The sequence below is a fragment of the Perognathus longimembris genome, chromosome 11, assembly GCF_023159225.1.
Source record: "Perognathus longimembris pacificus isolate PPM17 chromosome 11, ASM2315922v1, whole genome shotgun sequence".
Taxonomy (NCBI): domain Eukaryota; kingdom Metazoa; phylum Chordata; class Mammalia; order Rodentia; family Heteromyidae; genus Perognathus; species Perognathus longimembris.
In genome coordinates, this window is record NC_063171.1 from 44,664,024 (window position 1) to 44,678,849 (window position 14,826).

Here is a 14,826-nt window from a genome sequence, read left to right on the forward strand (position 1 = left end):
TGGTTTTGGGGGACCCCAAATCTGGGCATAACAGGAGTACAAACACAAGTTTGTGAACATCCATTTACATTCCAACCTGGAAAGAAGCAGCCCAAGGAGAAGCTATCCCTAGAAGGCTTTAAAGATAAATCATCAAGGTGTTCCAACAGAATAAAGAGGAAATTCCTTGTCCTAGTGAGCTGTTTGGTATTGGGGTACAGCCCCATGGGAATAAGAGGGACAGGGCAGGTCCAGTTCCTGAGGTGTCAGACAGAAGAAAATAAGTTCAGGCCTCCTCAGAAGAGTTGACAGCAGGCTTGATGCTAGTAGCTCATGGTTGTAATCCTAGCTATTCAGGAGGCTGAGATCTGAGGATCGCAGTTCAAAGCCAGGCAGGGCAGTAATTTAATGAGATTCTTATTTCCAAAACCACCAAAAAACTGAAAATGGAGCTGAAGCTCAAAGTAGTAGAGCACTAGCCTGGAGCAAAAGAGCTCAAAGACAGGGCTAAGACCCTGAGTTCAAGTCCCAAAAGAAAAAGCAAGACCAACAAAAGAGGTGATGTTAATGTGATCTTGTTTGCGTTGGTTGATATGTTTTTCTCTATTCATCTATGTATGTATGTATGTATGTATGTATGTATGTATGTATGTATGTATGTATCTGTCCTTGTTACACATTCATTCCTCAGCAATTCTCCTTGGTGGATCCCATGTGTTGGCCGTCTGAGTTATCTGCCAGTTCAGAGGGAACTTAGCAAAAACTATGATGTAGAAGAACAGTACTTCTTGAAGAAGAGCTTTCAAAGTACTTGTTTGTGTTGACCTAGGGGCCATGTTTAAAACCCTACTCCATTTCTCAAGCCTAAGTTGTCCCAAATTCTATTTGTGAGAGGTCCTGCAAATATCAGTGTGGACCACTTCAGAGCTCTCAGACAAGCATCACCGCCCCCCCCCACAGGCCATTCACTCCCAAGCAGCAGCTCTCTGCTCTTCTGCTTTGCCAGGGGCCTGAGTCAGGTTGGTTCCCATCTCAGAGAATACAATGCTTAGGGAAGAAATTAATGAAATGGAGACCAAAGAGCACAAAGACTAAATCAATAAACCAGAAAGTTGGTGCTTTGTAATTGTAACCTCTGTATAACCACATAATATTTTGTAACTTGGTTCTTTGTAAAGATAAGGGACCCTTAATCTGATCCAAAGGAGACAAAAGATCCAAAGTAGTATAATTAAAAGTAGGTGTCCTAACAAATACCCATGAGGGAACACGTTAAACAGGCATATTCACACAAATTGGAACATCTAGAAGAAGTAGATTACTTTCCATATGCATTTGGTATCTACATAAACTTATGCAAGAGGATATAAACCCCTAAAAGACACCTGAAACAAGCAATGGGATTGAAGTGGTAATCAAGACACTCCCAATTAAAAGAAGCTCTGGAACGAAAGCTCTCTCTCCCCACTATCAAGGTAACCATATTGCATGGTGTCAAGTCAGTGAAATACAAAACTGCAATGAATACTAAACATATCAAGATTAACAACTCAGTTTATTAGCTGTCTAGATTCAGTAAAACTATGAAGTGCAAATAATCAGGTAGAATAAGTTGGCTTTTCCTTTGACAGAAGAGCTTCAAGATGGGGAGGACGACCTCAGGGATGAGTACACAGGAGCAAGAAAGTGAGCATGAAATTCAGGCTGCTCTTTCAAGCCAGACCTGTGTCTTCACGCCACTGAGATCAGAGTTTGAAATTGAGACAGAGCCACTTCTAAGCATCAGTGGTCTTAAGCTTAATAATGCAAAACACTTCACTTTAGAGGCTACATTTTTAAAGCTTTGAAGAGAATCTCTTTTTTTCTGAATAATTACTATTTATTGTCAAAGTGATGTACAGAGGGGTTACAGTTTCATACTCAAGGCAGTGGGTACATTTCTTGTACACTTTTGTTACCTCCTCCCTCATTTCTATCACTCCTGCCTCCCCTGAAGAGAATCACTTGTCTGGGAGGATATTTAGTCCAGAGACTCATGGCCTTTTGGAGGCCTCTTCATCCTTGAGTAGGGACTTAGAGTATCATCCATCACAAAATCATACAGGACTTTCAGCCAGGAGTTGTAGTGGGGAAGGTTGTCATAGTATTCAGCTGCAATTTTCCTCACCTAGAAGTGAACAGACAGCAAGGTGAAGACTGTCCCTGAGGCCTCTCGAAGGTGACAACAGAGAGGGACAAAACACCAAGCCATCCCAAAGGCCCATAATTTTGATCACAATCTTCCATTGTTCTACAAATCTTTCATGAGTAAAGCAGTTGTTCAGAACACACACACACACACACACACACACACACACACACGCACAGATATCTCATTCTCATCTCCACTGAGCCTATGTCGAAGGTAGTAGCACTGCTATAGTTTTAGCAGCTAGGATAGAAACACATCAGCTTTCCACAAACATAAAGTAACACACCATGTTTTAGATCCTAGAGTAAGCACTTGACATTGTTGAAGGCTAAAAATTCATTAATAGTCTTGGTAAGGATGGAAAAGGTGATAATTTGTACAGGTTTTAAAGAACCAAGGGAAAAACCATTGAATTCCTTCATATTTAGAAAATCTCAGGGACTCTTTCTTATCTTCCTAATTCAACTCAAATGTTGACCAAATAAATTCCTGGTTTTCCATCCATGGACTTTACAATGTTGTGAGCAAATGGAAAACACACGCAAACAGGGCTGAGAATGTTGCTCAGTGGCAGAGTGCTTGCCTAGCATGCACAAAGCCCTGGGTTCGATTCCTCAGCACCACAAAACAGAAAAAGCCAGAAGTGGCACTGTGGCTCAAGAGGTAGGGTGCTGGCCTTGAGCAAAAATAAGCCAGGGACAGTGCTCAGGCCCTGAGTCCAAGCTCCCAGGATGGCAAAACACACACACACACACACACACACACACACACACACACACACACACACACTCAAAAAGTGTTTTGTGAACAGCAATGATGAATAGAAATAAGGGAAAAGAAGATATGAAACAAATTTATTAAATTTAAAGCATTCTGCGATAAGAATACTTCATAGTTGTTTAGCTACACAGCATTCTGAATATACAAAAATGCACTGAATTGTGCACTGTAAGTTGTGGCTTTGTACATGAGTCATGTTTCAATGCAGTTGTAAAAACAATACTGTATAAGGACTGGGGATATGGTCTAGTGGTAGGGCACTTGATTAGTACAAATGAGGCTGTGGAAAGCCCCAAACAACAACAAAAAAAACTTTATTATTCCACACCTAATGATAATGCAATTGGCACCTGCAATGTAACTACTTTCTGCAATAAATAACAGGTAGTTATTGAAAAATGACAAGATGTTCTTCCACACACACCTTAGAATGAACAGAGAAAGTGAAGACTAGGGAATTTCAAGAATCTTTGTTAATTTGGCTAAGGAATAAGAAGCCATGATGGGAAATGGAGAACTGAATGTTCCCTGGCGTAGCATACTCCTGAAGTAAAGTGATGTCTGAGGTAAACTGTTTTTAGTATCAGACTGGGTTAGGGAAATCCAGGTAGCAGTATGTGGCTCAAGTTCAGAAAACTTTTGTTCAAAGAGTTACTGGCTTCTCTCTAAGCCACATTCCTCATACTATAATAAAAATTCACTTCTCCATCACAGAAGAGGCAAACAAAAGTGAATGCTGCACACTGAAGCGCATTGAGGAGCTGAAGGCTCCCAGTGCATTGTACTGCAGGTTCAAGGTTTTCTTTGGACAGGTGTGTGGTGAGTGATTCATTGTAATAGATTTCATTCAGAAAATGTGCAGCCTACTGAAAAGGTAAAAGAATAGTTAAATCAATATGATATGCCCTTCACCGGTCTTACTGATAGTTGGCCTTGGGCTATGGTTCCTTAGTTGCTTTACACCCACTTATTCACCTAAAGGACAGGTATCTTGTCCTTTAAAATTCATTCACTTAGTTTGTTCTCCTTGTTGAACATTCTAAGAGTAGGAACAGATACTATGTGACAGCTTACTCCTAACTTTTCAATTCTACGCATTTCAACTTGTATCTCCAAAGGACACTCTTTTTCCAAACCATTGTTCTATTATAGTAGCAGTAGATTATCCCACTGTACTATGGTTGACAGGTGAGCGCCCCTGGCTCACACCTGCAATCCTAGCTACTCACAATGCTGAGATCTGAGAATCATGGTTCAAAGACAGCCCTAGCAGGAAAGTCCAGGAGACTCTTGTCTCCAATTGACCATCAGAAAACCAGAAGTTTCATTGTGGCTAAAGTGGTAGAGCACTGGCCTTGAGCTAAAGTGCTCAGGGACAATGCCCAGGACCAACAACAGCAAAAAAGGGTAGTTGTCAAGGAAAAGAATTAGAACTGGCCTGGGGAAAATTATAGAAACGGTAATTGGCATTCATTTAATTTGTAGATCAATTATACAGGTTATCTGTATTTGCTAGTAAGAAAGCTTACATCTTAGCCCATCTCACCAGATGAATAGTGATGCCATTCCATGAAATGGCTCTTACCTCATAGACAGATTTGGGTTTTTTTTTAATTTCTAAATTACTTTCCCAGATAACTAAATATGCACATCCCCCAACACATTTGAACCCTTAGTATAGCCACTGAGTGTAAAGAGAAGAAAGCAACCCCCTTAAGGCTGGTTGGTATGGAATATATATGTTCATCCTTTAAAAACTGTTGATGCACATCGTAGCTTAACAAATACAATAGATGATTTTTAAAATCAGCAAGGGAAAGCTGGGCTCCAGTGGCTCACATCTGTAACCATAGCTACTCAGGAAGCTGAGATCTGAAGATCATGGCCCAAAGCTCGCCCAGGCTGGAAAGTCTGTGAGACTCTTATCTACAATAAACTAACAAAAAAAGCCACAACTGGAGCTGTGGATCAAGTGGCAAACTAGCCTTGAATACAAACCTTAAGGACAGCACCCAGGCCCTGAGTTCAAACCATGCATAAAAACAAACAAACAAACAAATACATAATATCGTCAAGTAGAGACACATCTTGATTATATGAACATCAGAAGTTTAAATCTTTTACTTACCAATGGAAGATTTTTTCCAGGAATGTTTGGGAAGTCGTGATGTTCATTATGATAACCCACATTGAAGGTGAGTAAATTCAAAGGCCCATAATAGGAATAAGTATCTTGTACTTTAATGAACATGTGATGATCAGCAACAAAATTTGCAGAAAGTGGGCTCAAACCCAGACAAAGTAGGAAGGATACCAACATGTAGACTAAAGACTTGATTCCCAACATGTAGTAAACGATAATGTCAAAAGAAATCTGAAACATAATGTTGATGATTTCTAGATAAGAAACTGGTTTGCGAGTCATGAGCTGAGATCGAAAAATCCAAATGATATGCTGAAAAATAACCCATATAAACTTTCTGAAAGGGGTACAGAAGAACCATCCCTCAAAATCAGAAGGAATACCTATATCCATGCCATCAACTCCCAGGTATTGGTGATGATCCATGTGAAACCTTTTAAAGGCAATTGCAAATGGAAGCCCTATAGGGAGATTAGCAAACATTCCGAACCAGCAACTCCACCGTGACTTGTGGTGGCCAAAGGGAAAATTATGGCACAGTTCATGAATCGCCAGAATCATTGAGTGATTGATGCAATTGCCAAAGACACAGGCCCCAAATATAACCCATTTCCAGTCCAAGTCTTTTACAAAATAAAATGAAACCAACTGGGTGAGAACCATCATTATTATAATCCATATCAAGTTGTAATCAGGTTTCATCAAGGATTTTATCTCTGGATACTTGGCTGTAAGAAAAAACAAAAATTAGGAATGGAGAAAGAATAGCATAGTTCATCACCAGTAGTTTTCCTCAATCATGAGTTACAAATTTCACTACCAATACATTGTATTCTTCCTATTCAACACTTTCCCAACTATGTATCTGGAAGGAATATATTCTGATAACAAAGTTATAAAGCACTCTGACACTACAATTTAGCCTTCATAGCTCATAGGTGACCAGAAATGTTTTCAATATTTTTCCTAGTTTATCTACTTTGTATGCCTAGTATTTTCATTAAAAAAAAACTATAATGGTCCTACATTTATCAATTGTAATACATCCCTTTTCCGTTTCTAATTTTATTGTTTTTTTTTAGAATCCATGTTATTTACATCTACTCTGATCTCTGTGCTTTCATTCTTTTGATTTTGGCTGCAGATTCTTCCTGATTTTGTAATGTCCAGAACTATGGTTAGGTTTCTAAAAATCTTTCCTTTATTCTACTTCCCTCCTTTCTTCTCTCCACCCCATCTTTCTTCTAGCTTTTGGGTGGTCAATGGAGATAAAAGTCTCAAGGATTTTCTGACCTAGGGTTGGTTCAAACGATGATCTTCCTATCTCAGCCTTCTGAGTAGCTGGGATTATAGGCATGAGCCACCACTTCCCAGTAGTTTCCTTGTTTGTTTGTTTTTTGTTTTGTTTTTGCCAGTCCTGGGGCGTGAACTCAGGGCCTGAGCACTGTCCCTGGCCTCTTTTTGCTCAAGGCTAGCACTCTACCACTTGGGCTGCACCACCGCTTAGGCTTTCTTTCTGTTTATGTGGTGCTGGGGATCCGAACCCAGAGTTTCATGCATGCTAGGCAAGCCTTGTACCTCTATACCACAATCCCAGCCCCTTGCTTGATATTTAAGAAATCACAGAAACTCTTCTGGGCCTGCGAGGCCTTCCGAAGGTCACGATGGCGGGGCTGGGGTCTCCTGGACTCACAAGCGACTCAACGCCCGGCCACGCCCACTTCCGCTGGCGGCGTGGGTGGCAGGTGCCAGCGGGGGTTGATAGCAGACGCGGTGCAGGGACCCTACGCGATGGAGCGGGGTTCAGCAGCGGCGGAGGCGTCGGTGGCGGTGGCGGAGGGCCCGGGAGGCGCCCGGGAGCAGAGAGGCTGGCCGGGGTTCGGCGGCCAGGGCTCTGGGGCCGAACCACCTGGAGCGACTCCTGGCCGGGCCCAGCGGGGTCCCGAAGCACTCCTACTGGCCAGACCTCTGGCTGTTCATCCTCCTGGACGTGATGCTGTTCGTGTTCTTCGATCTCGTTTCATCAAGACGTTTCAAGAAGTCTAGTGTGGGCTGGGGATATGGCCTAGTGGCAAGAGTGCCAGCCTCATATACATGAGGCCCTGGGTTCGATTCCCCAGCACCACATATACAGAAAATGGCCAGAAGTAGCGCTATGGCTCAAGTGGCAGAGTGCTAGCCTTGAGCAAAAAGAAGCCAGGGACAGTGCTCAGGCCCTGAGTCCAAGCCCCAGGACTGGCCAAAAAAAAAATAAAAAAAAAAGAAGTCTAGTGAATTCTGAAAACTTCTTGCATGAAGAAGGATTTCATTACAGCAAGATTTCACACTCTGAGGGACCTTGTATGCGTTCTGTTCACTCATTTGGAAAACCGTCAAATGAGTAGTGTCAAGACTTTTTCACAGCTACATTCTTAAAATTAGACCCATTGGTTCATGTTTTAAAAACTCTTTAAATATCTGATGTCTTTCCAAGGCGCTAAGTTTAAAAATATTTGTACTTAAAAGTTTAGTATATTCATTAAAAAATGCAGTCATGTCTTTCCTTTAACTTTTTAAAGGTTGATTAGCGCTTACTGTGGTGTAAATAATATGATGTATAATGGAATGAGTTGTTGAAATATTTAAAAGTAAATTGCAATAGAAGTATTTGGAGATAAGAAACCAGTATTTGTAGGTTGCCTAGAAATTTATGTATAACTTCTAGCTAGCTATACACAAAAATGCACAAAGGCTAACTGAAAATAGAAGTCACCCTGTGTTGGCTCTATGATCTCTGACATTGAGACTAAAACAATCATGGTTGACAGTGAGATATAGTCATTGAGAAAGTAAGAAGATACACAGTAGTGGAAAGCCATGGAGCATATCCTAGTACTGCACTCCCATCTCTTCCTTTAAACTTCCTAAAATAGCATCGAGGGTTTCTAGCCTATTTTAACCTTAAAATTTTTTTTTCCTGGTCCCTGGGCCTGAATTTAGAGTCTAAGCGCTATCCCTGAGCTTCTTTTGCTCAAGGCTCTCTACCACTTGAACAACACTTCCACTTCTGTTTTTTAAGTAGTTTATTGGAGATAAGAGTCTCCTTAACTTTCCTGCCAGGAGTTGGCTTTGAAGCTCAGTCCCCAGATCTCAGGCTCCAGAGTAGCTAGGATTCTAAGTGAGAGTCACCTGGGCCTGGCCTTTATTTGTATCTTTAGTATGCTTCTAGCCAAAATAACTATACAATACCTGTAACAGATCATTTAGCAGAGTATGTGCTGTGAACTCATTCGGCTGATATTGGATCTGTCACTTCTGTCCAGGCATTTTGGACATAGTATTAACCAAACAAAAATCCTTGCCTTCATGAAGTTTACTTTCCCATTAGCTATTTTCTTTTTGCAATTGTGAATTCACATTCTTGGTTAGCTCACATTTAATCAGAAGGGCACACTCCCAGAGAAGCTTCCATAAGCACTTTGGAAGTTATTTGTATTGGTCCTGAAGATTTTATATAGTGGCTTTTGTAGTTGAAATCAGTATTTAATATATGTGAACCATAAGTGAATATTTGGGAGGTATTCCCTTGTTATCAAGGCATAAGATCCGGAGAACTGTACATCCCATACCTGTCAGAATGGCTCTCAGGGCTAGAATCAGGTCTGAAATTTATTTTGGAGATGTTTTTTTCTTTTGTGGTGCTGAGACTTGAACTCAGGCATGTTAGGCCAGTTCTCCACCATGTAACCATATACCAAGGCCTTTTGGTTTTGCCTGGGCCAGCATCACACCTTGATTCTCTTCTCTTTTACCTAGCTACCTGGGGCCATAAACACATACCACCACCTTGTCTTACTTGAGATAAGGTCTGTAAGTAACTTTGCTTGGGCTGTCCTTGAATCAAGAGCTTCCTGCTTGTATCTCCTGAGTGGCTAGAATTACAGATATGTATCTCTACTGTATCTGGCCCTATTTTGAAGGATTATAATTGGCTTACTGACTATAAGCTTAATAATTATGTCTTCACAGTTTGTTGCATTTGTCAAGAGAACCTTTTGTGGAAATTGTGGCTAAAGACTCTAGAGCAACCTGAGCAGGGGTTCTCTGTGGCCTGTTTTGTACTGTTACCTGTCATTTCTTCTAATAAACTTTGGACTATGTGCAGTTAAAAAAAAAAAGAATCACAGAAACTAAAATCATATTCTTCGAAAGCAGTCACTCACAGATTAGCACCCTCTTCTCAGCATTCACCCTTTCCTTATCTCATCTTTTTTTAAATTTTCTTATTTATTGTCAAAGTGATGTACAGAGAGGTTACAGTTTCATACATTAGGCCTTGGGTACATTTCTTGTACTGTTTGTTACCTCCTCCCTCATTCCCCCCTCCCCCTTATCTCATCTTTTTGTTAGTTTTTTCTGGTGGTGCTTCTGGGATTTGAACCCAGGACTTCCCATGCTGTCTCCAGAGCACCACCTCTAGCCTCTTTTCCTTTCCTTATTTTTCCAATAGAGTCTCCCTTTGTGTATTGCCTGTCTGGGATTGCAATCCTATGTCCTTCCCCATCCCAGGTGGCTAGGATTACAGGTGGAAACCACTGGCACAGCCCTACCTCATATTTGAAAGGCCTACCTGGTCCCAGTCCTGAGGAGGGAGGATGAAATTGGATGTTTGTAAAGCATTCGCCCAATGCCTAGCATTTCATTCAGAACAGCCTGGGAACAATGGATGAATTCTCAACTACATGGATGGTGCAAATACTCTGCAAAGTTAGGCCTAGTTAGTCTGGCCTAAAAGGCCTAAAATGGCAGTCAGAAGACCAGATGTCTACCTGAATATCTTCCCCATTTGGCAAGTCTTGTTTATTTCTCTTTTTTTTTCTTCTTTTTTCTTTTTTATGGAATACTTTTCCATTTTATTTTTTTATGAATGACAGACCTACTCAAGATAATTGTATTCAGTTTACATAAGGATAAGACTACTTAAAAGACTTTTACATACAAAAAATGTACGTAACAAGTTCAAACTTTTGTGTACTAAGTTACAATACTTGAACAAGCATTTAATAAAAGAGCACACTTCAAAACATTTGACCATTTTTTAGCCTCTAAAAATGACTGAAGTTCCATAATAGTAGAGGAAGCTGTTATATACACTTATAATTTAATCTACTGGCAGTTTTACTTAATGTAAGTTTAAAAAAATCATTGCTATTCAATGAGTCTCTAGATCAGTTTTTGAATCGTCTCTCAAAATGTAAGTCAACCAAAATATTTCAAACAAAAATTCCAATTCTGAAGAAGTTTAACACTAGCAAATATAGCATAGCCTCGTGGTAGCAGTAAACCAGCTTTCCCAAGTGGTTGTTAGCTATTTAGAGGAAGAAGGTTATCTTGGAAAACTGTACTGCTGTGGGAAGCAATTTAGTGCCTGGGCTGCAGGTCCTGAGACTGCATAAACCACACAGCCGATTGTGATCCCTGTAGTTTCAGAGGACTGGACATCAGTCTATCTCTACCCTTCACTGAATGTGCAGGGCCAACAATAAGACTTGCAAATCTCAGACTGATGCTTAGAATCTAGCAAATCGAGGAGGAATAAAAGAAGGGGAAAAAAATATAATGGGGGGGGAGGAGAAGACACAACAGGAAAAGGGAGAGAAGAATGAAAAAAAAAATCCCACTTGCTAATAGCAGTTGTGGTACCCCACAAGCCACCCGTTGACTTTAATGTTATTCACTGCCTAACCTAGTCATAAAGTAACCGGCTCTATTGGAATACAGAACCAAGAGCAACACAAAGATCATTCCAAAGCGGTTCACCATTCACATCACATCTTCCCTAAACGTTTTCTAAACATCCGAGGAAAATACAGCTTAAAAGCTAGGCCTCCCAGTGCTGTGCCCCAGGTTTGCAGCACTAGGCCTGCTTCACTCTCAGAAAGCCAGTGCCAGATGAGCGGTTTCCATGTGCTGCAGAAAGCATGGCACTGGATCTAGGATGGGGGGAGGGTGTTGAGTGGTTTCCACATGCTGCAGAAGGCATGGCACTCGCTCTAGGATGGGGGGGATGAGTGGTTTCCACATGCTAAAGGCATGGAGCTCGCTCTGGGATTGGGATGGGGGGTATGTGAAACTGTGCACTGCAATACTTCCCACCTTTCAAATTCAAAGCAGTTCAGTAGTATGCTGCTAGAAAAGCACTGACTCTGATATTCATAATATAAACTTCAATTTGAAGCAACAATGTTACACAGTTCAGCTGTTATTATCAAACTACTATGTAAGTTAAATATACAAATTAAAAATTAATTTCAGAGTAACTAAAAGTTCTCACTGACTTAAAATCGTCAAGTTGTTAACTCTCTCCTAATTAAGAGAAAAATACAGGTAGAAGCTGAGGGATAACTGAATGCAAAATATAATTTGTCATTCTACCTAAAACTTAAACTTTTTAATCTTCCTTAATATTTATGGAGAGAATCACAGTTCCCATCCACAATATGCACCAGCCCTGAAGTTAATAATATAGTAAAACTTACTATAACATCATTAGTTTATGCAACACTAATATGCACATCAATTTTGTTTTATGTGGTATAGATTTAGTCTGGAATAATGACAGAGCTGATTAAAAACTATAGGGTTAGTACTTACCTGTAAAGCTGAATTAGTTTTTGTAAGGCTACTGACTAGCTTTAACAACTTGAAAGAGGAATGACATTCCTCTAAAAGTTACTGGAAAAGGGTAAACCTCAATTTGAAGATACATGAAAAAAAAGTACAAAGTATCTTTTGCTCTTGGTTAGAAATACATAGCAGAGGGGCTGGGAATATGGCCTAGTGGCAAGAGTGCTTGCCTCCTACACATGAGGCTCTTGGTTCAATTCCCCAGCACCACATACATGGAAAACGGCCAGAAAGGGTGCTGTGGCTCAGGTGGCAGAGTGCTAGCCTTGAGTGGGAAGAAGCCAGGGATGGTGCTCAGGCCCTGAGTCAAAGGCCCAGGACTGGCAAAAAAAAAAAAAAAAGGTAAGAAAGAAAAAAAGAAAGAAATACATAGCAGAAAACTGGACACTAGAACTCTTAAATATAATGTGAATACTATTTCCTCATTGCCCTCCATTATACTAGAAGTGTCAGCCACACACACACACACACACACACACACACACACACACACACACAAATGAAAAAACCCTCTTTACTGCATGGACAGTTGTGTGGGAAGTTGGATGTGACACACTGCAGTAGGCCTCAGTCTACCTGAGGTCCACTCTCTTCTGCAGCACCATGCAGTGAATTCCAATTCCAGTAGCCCCTCTACTGCATACATCAGAGAAGACCTCTGGCCCCTCACTACCATACTTCCTGTACTCGCTCTCCTAAATAGTATTCTATGCCTCCCACCACGTCTCTAAACTTTCTGCTATGCAGTACCATCTCTAACATGATTATTCAGCCTGAACATTTTTAAATCAACTTTATTTTTAAGAGATTAAGCTCCTAGGAGGGAATAAGAGTTAAACTCACAGAATGAGATCACAGGCTACTCACAGAGTAGGCAGGACTGCTACAAGATAAGAGATGCTTCAGACAGCTCACAGCCAATCCTTTGGTATGATCTCAAGGGAGGAGCACTGCCTTTCCTTTTGCTTTTTATATGAAGAAGTGACATAAGCCACTGAAGGAAGCAATTATATCTGCATATTTGCAATCATTTTCCATCAGTATTTATCAAGATGCTTTCTTTGGTGAGCCTTTGAGGACGCATACGGAATATTTACTAAAATGCTACAATGAACTATTATTATACTTCTGCTTAGGAAAGTAAATTAACAGAAATGGCAGTAAACTACTAAAATTTAAAAAAAAATCTCAAATTTCCTCAAGTACTTTGAAGGAGACTAGTAAGAGTAATTGCTAAAGTTGGTTAAATGTTTTATGCCAGATCTGTAGTTAATGAATTGAGCAGGACCAATTTGAATGATGTATATGAAACCATTATTTTAAAAAGAAATTCCTAATCAAGATGTAAAAGGCAAGAATTTTTTTCAGGGAGAAAAGACCTTATCTTTTTCATCTATTTTAAACCTCTTAAGAAAATTATGCACTAACCAGAATCTCTTTCAATACTTTCAAATGTATGTGAACTCGTTTGAAAAACTTGTTACAGTTATATTTACATTTTTGGAAATATCCCTTCATGGCCATGTAACATGCTGTATCTTCCTCTTTGCTTCTGGGGGCTTCAGGATAGTCACAGACTCTGCTTCTTCTTTAGTAGCAGCTCTCTTCAACTTCATAGGTGTAGTTCCAACAGGGGACAAAGGAGGTAACTTCATGGAACCCAAAAGACTTTTCCTATGCGTTAAGTCATGGTTTGGTTTAGTGTCATTATTATTGTATTCTGGCTTATCATTTGTAGGCAAATTGGAAGACAAAATCAGGGGTGGAACAGCTGAAGAGGAATTTGGTAATATTTGAAAGGCATTACTGGGAAAGCTTGCCTGAGAGGGAGGCTTGAGTCGGTAATTGTCTCCATTCTCTGTCCTTTTCACTTGTTGTTGAGTTTCCATCAAACACAATAAGGGCTTTTTTCCTTAACACATCTACAGTGTTACTCCTGCTCTAGGGTGAGGAGAAGGAACTCCTGGGAGAGCAGCTCCGGGTACAACAGCAGTTCCAAGTCCCTGGTCCACCCACATCCCCCGCCATAGTTGTGGCCTGGAGACCCCGTCGACTACCCACAAAGCTCCTTGTTTATTTCAGTCATCATCCTTACCACTAAGATGGGTAGGTGTGTTCCTTGGCTCAGGCTGATCTAAAGGTGCCCAGGACAAGAGAACTGAGATCACCTTCCTGCCGGGAAGTTCCTGGGGTCACAGGAACACATGTAGACTGCTCAGGGAATGTAGAGGCACCGAGATGCAAGTGCCACCAGTGTGCCCCCACAATGCTGCAGAATCCCCCCTGCTGAGGACCAGAGAGCCAGCCTCTAGGTTTGGGTTGTCTCCCAAGGCCTCCCTCCCTCTGCCTCCCCTCCAGCTTCCGTTGGTGCCCAAGGGGAAATCAAGAAGACATAGCCTTTAGTCCCTCTGATCTTAGATCTCAGGGGAGCCAAGATCTAGTCCCCCCAGGTCGCATACACCATGCCTTACCCAGGATTTCCTTGCGCCTGTGGGTGTGAGGCTGCTCAGTGTAGACCCAGTGGAAGTCTTTCTGGGAGACAGGGTGCCCCATGGTGGCGGCAGCGAGTGGCCTGGTGGCAGCAACGGCAGCAGGCTCCCTGCTTACAGCGCTTTGATGCCCTGATGTTCTTGCTCCACCTACTTGGCTGCACAGGTATTGGCAAGACACTGAGTTGGTGCAGATAAAGGCACAACCAGCAGCCCCGCCCCAGTGTTTTTTGGCAACTCTTCCGCGTGGTGCACTGTTGATGAGCTTGCCCTCTTTTCCTGGCTCCTGGGGTACCGCCAAGTGCCAGTTTCCTCCCACCTGCAGGTGCAAGACCACTGCTGGATCCCAAGAAAACTTGGAGAAGGAGGAAAGGTCTCCTGAGAGTGGAGTACCCCGATGTAACCCCACACACCTAATCATGGGGTCCCTTGGTGATGATGAATGGCTGTAGACACAAGTATTTCGTTTAGGGATATTAGGAAATTGAGTCCATAGAGCATAAGAATAAAGAAAGAGCAGAAAACAAACTCAACAGATCAAGGCAAGTTTAGTGGAAAGTTGAGGAGAAATGCCCTGG

General features: G+C 41.4%; 1 protein-coding gene across 1 annotated transcript; it reads right to left on the reverse strand.

The window, feature by feature from the left end:
* Window positions 1-1,985: 1,985 nt before the first annotated feature.
* LOC125359623 (sphingolipid delta(4)-desaturase DES1-like) lies at window positions 1,986-14,312 on the reverse strand. Its single transcript, XM_048357426.1, has 3 exons — window positions 14,231-14,312; window positions 5,079-5,821; window positions 1,986-2,146 (listed from the first exon to the last, which is right to left on the reverse strand). The coding sequence occupies exons 1-3, from the start codon at window positions 14,310-14,312 to the stop codon at window positions 2,000-2,002; spliced, it is 972 nt and encodes a 323-aa protein (XP_048213383.1). The 3' UTR covers window positions 1,986-1,999.
* Between the last annotated feature and the right edge of the window lie 514 nt (window positions 14,313-14,826).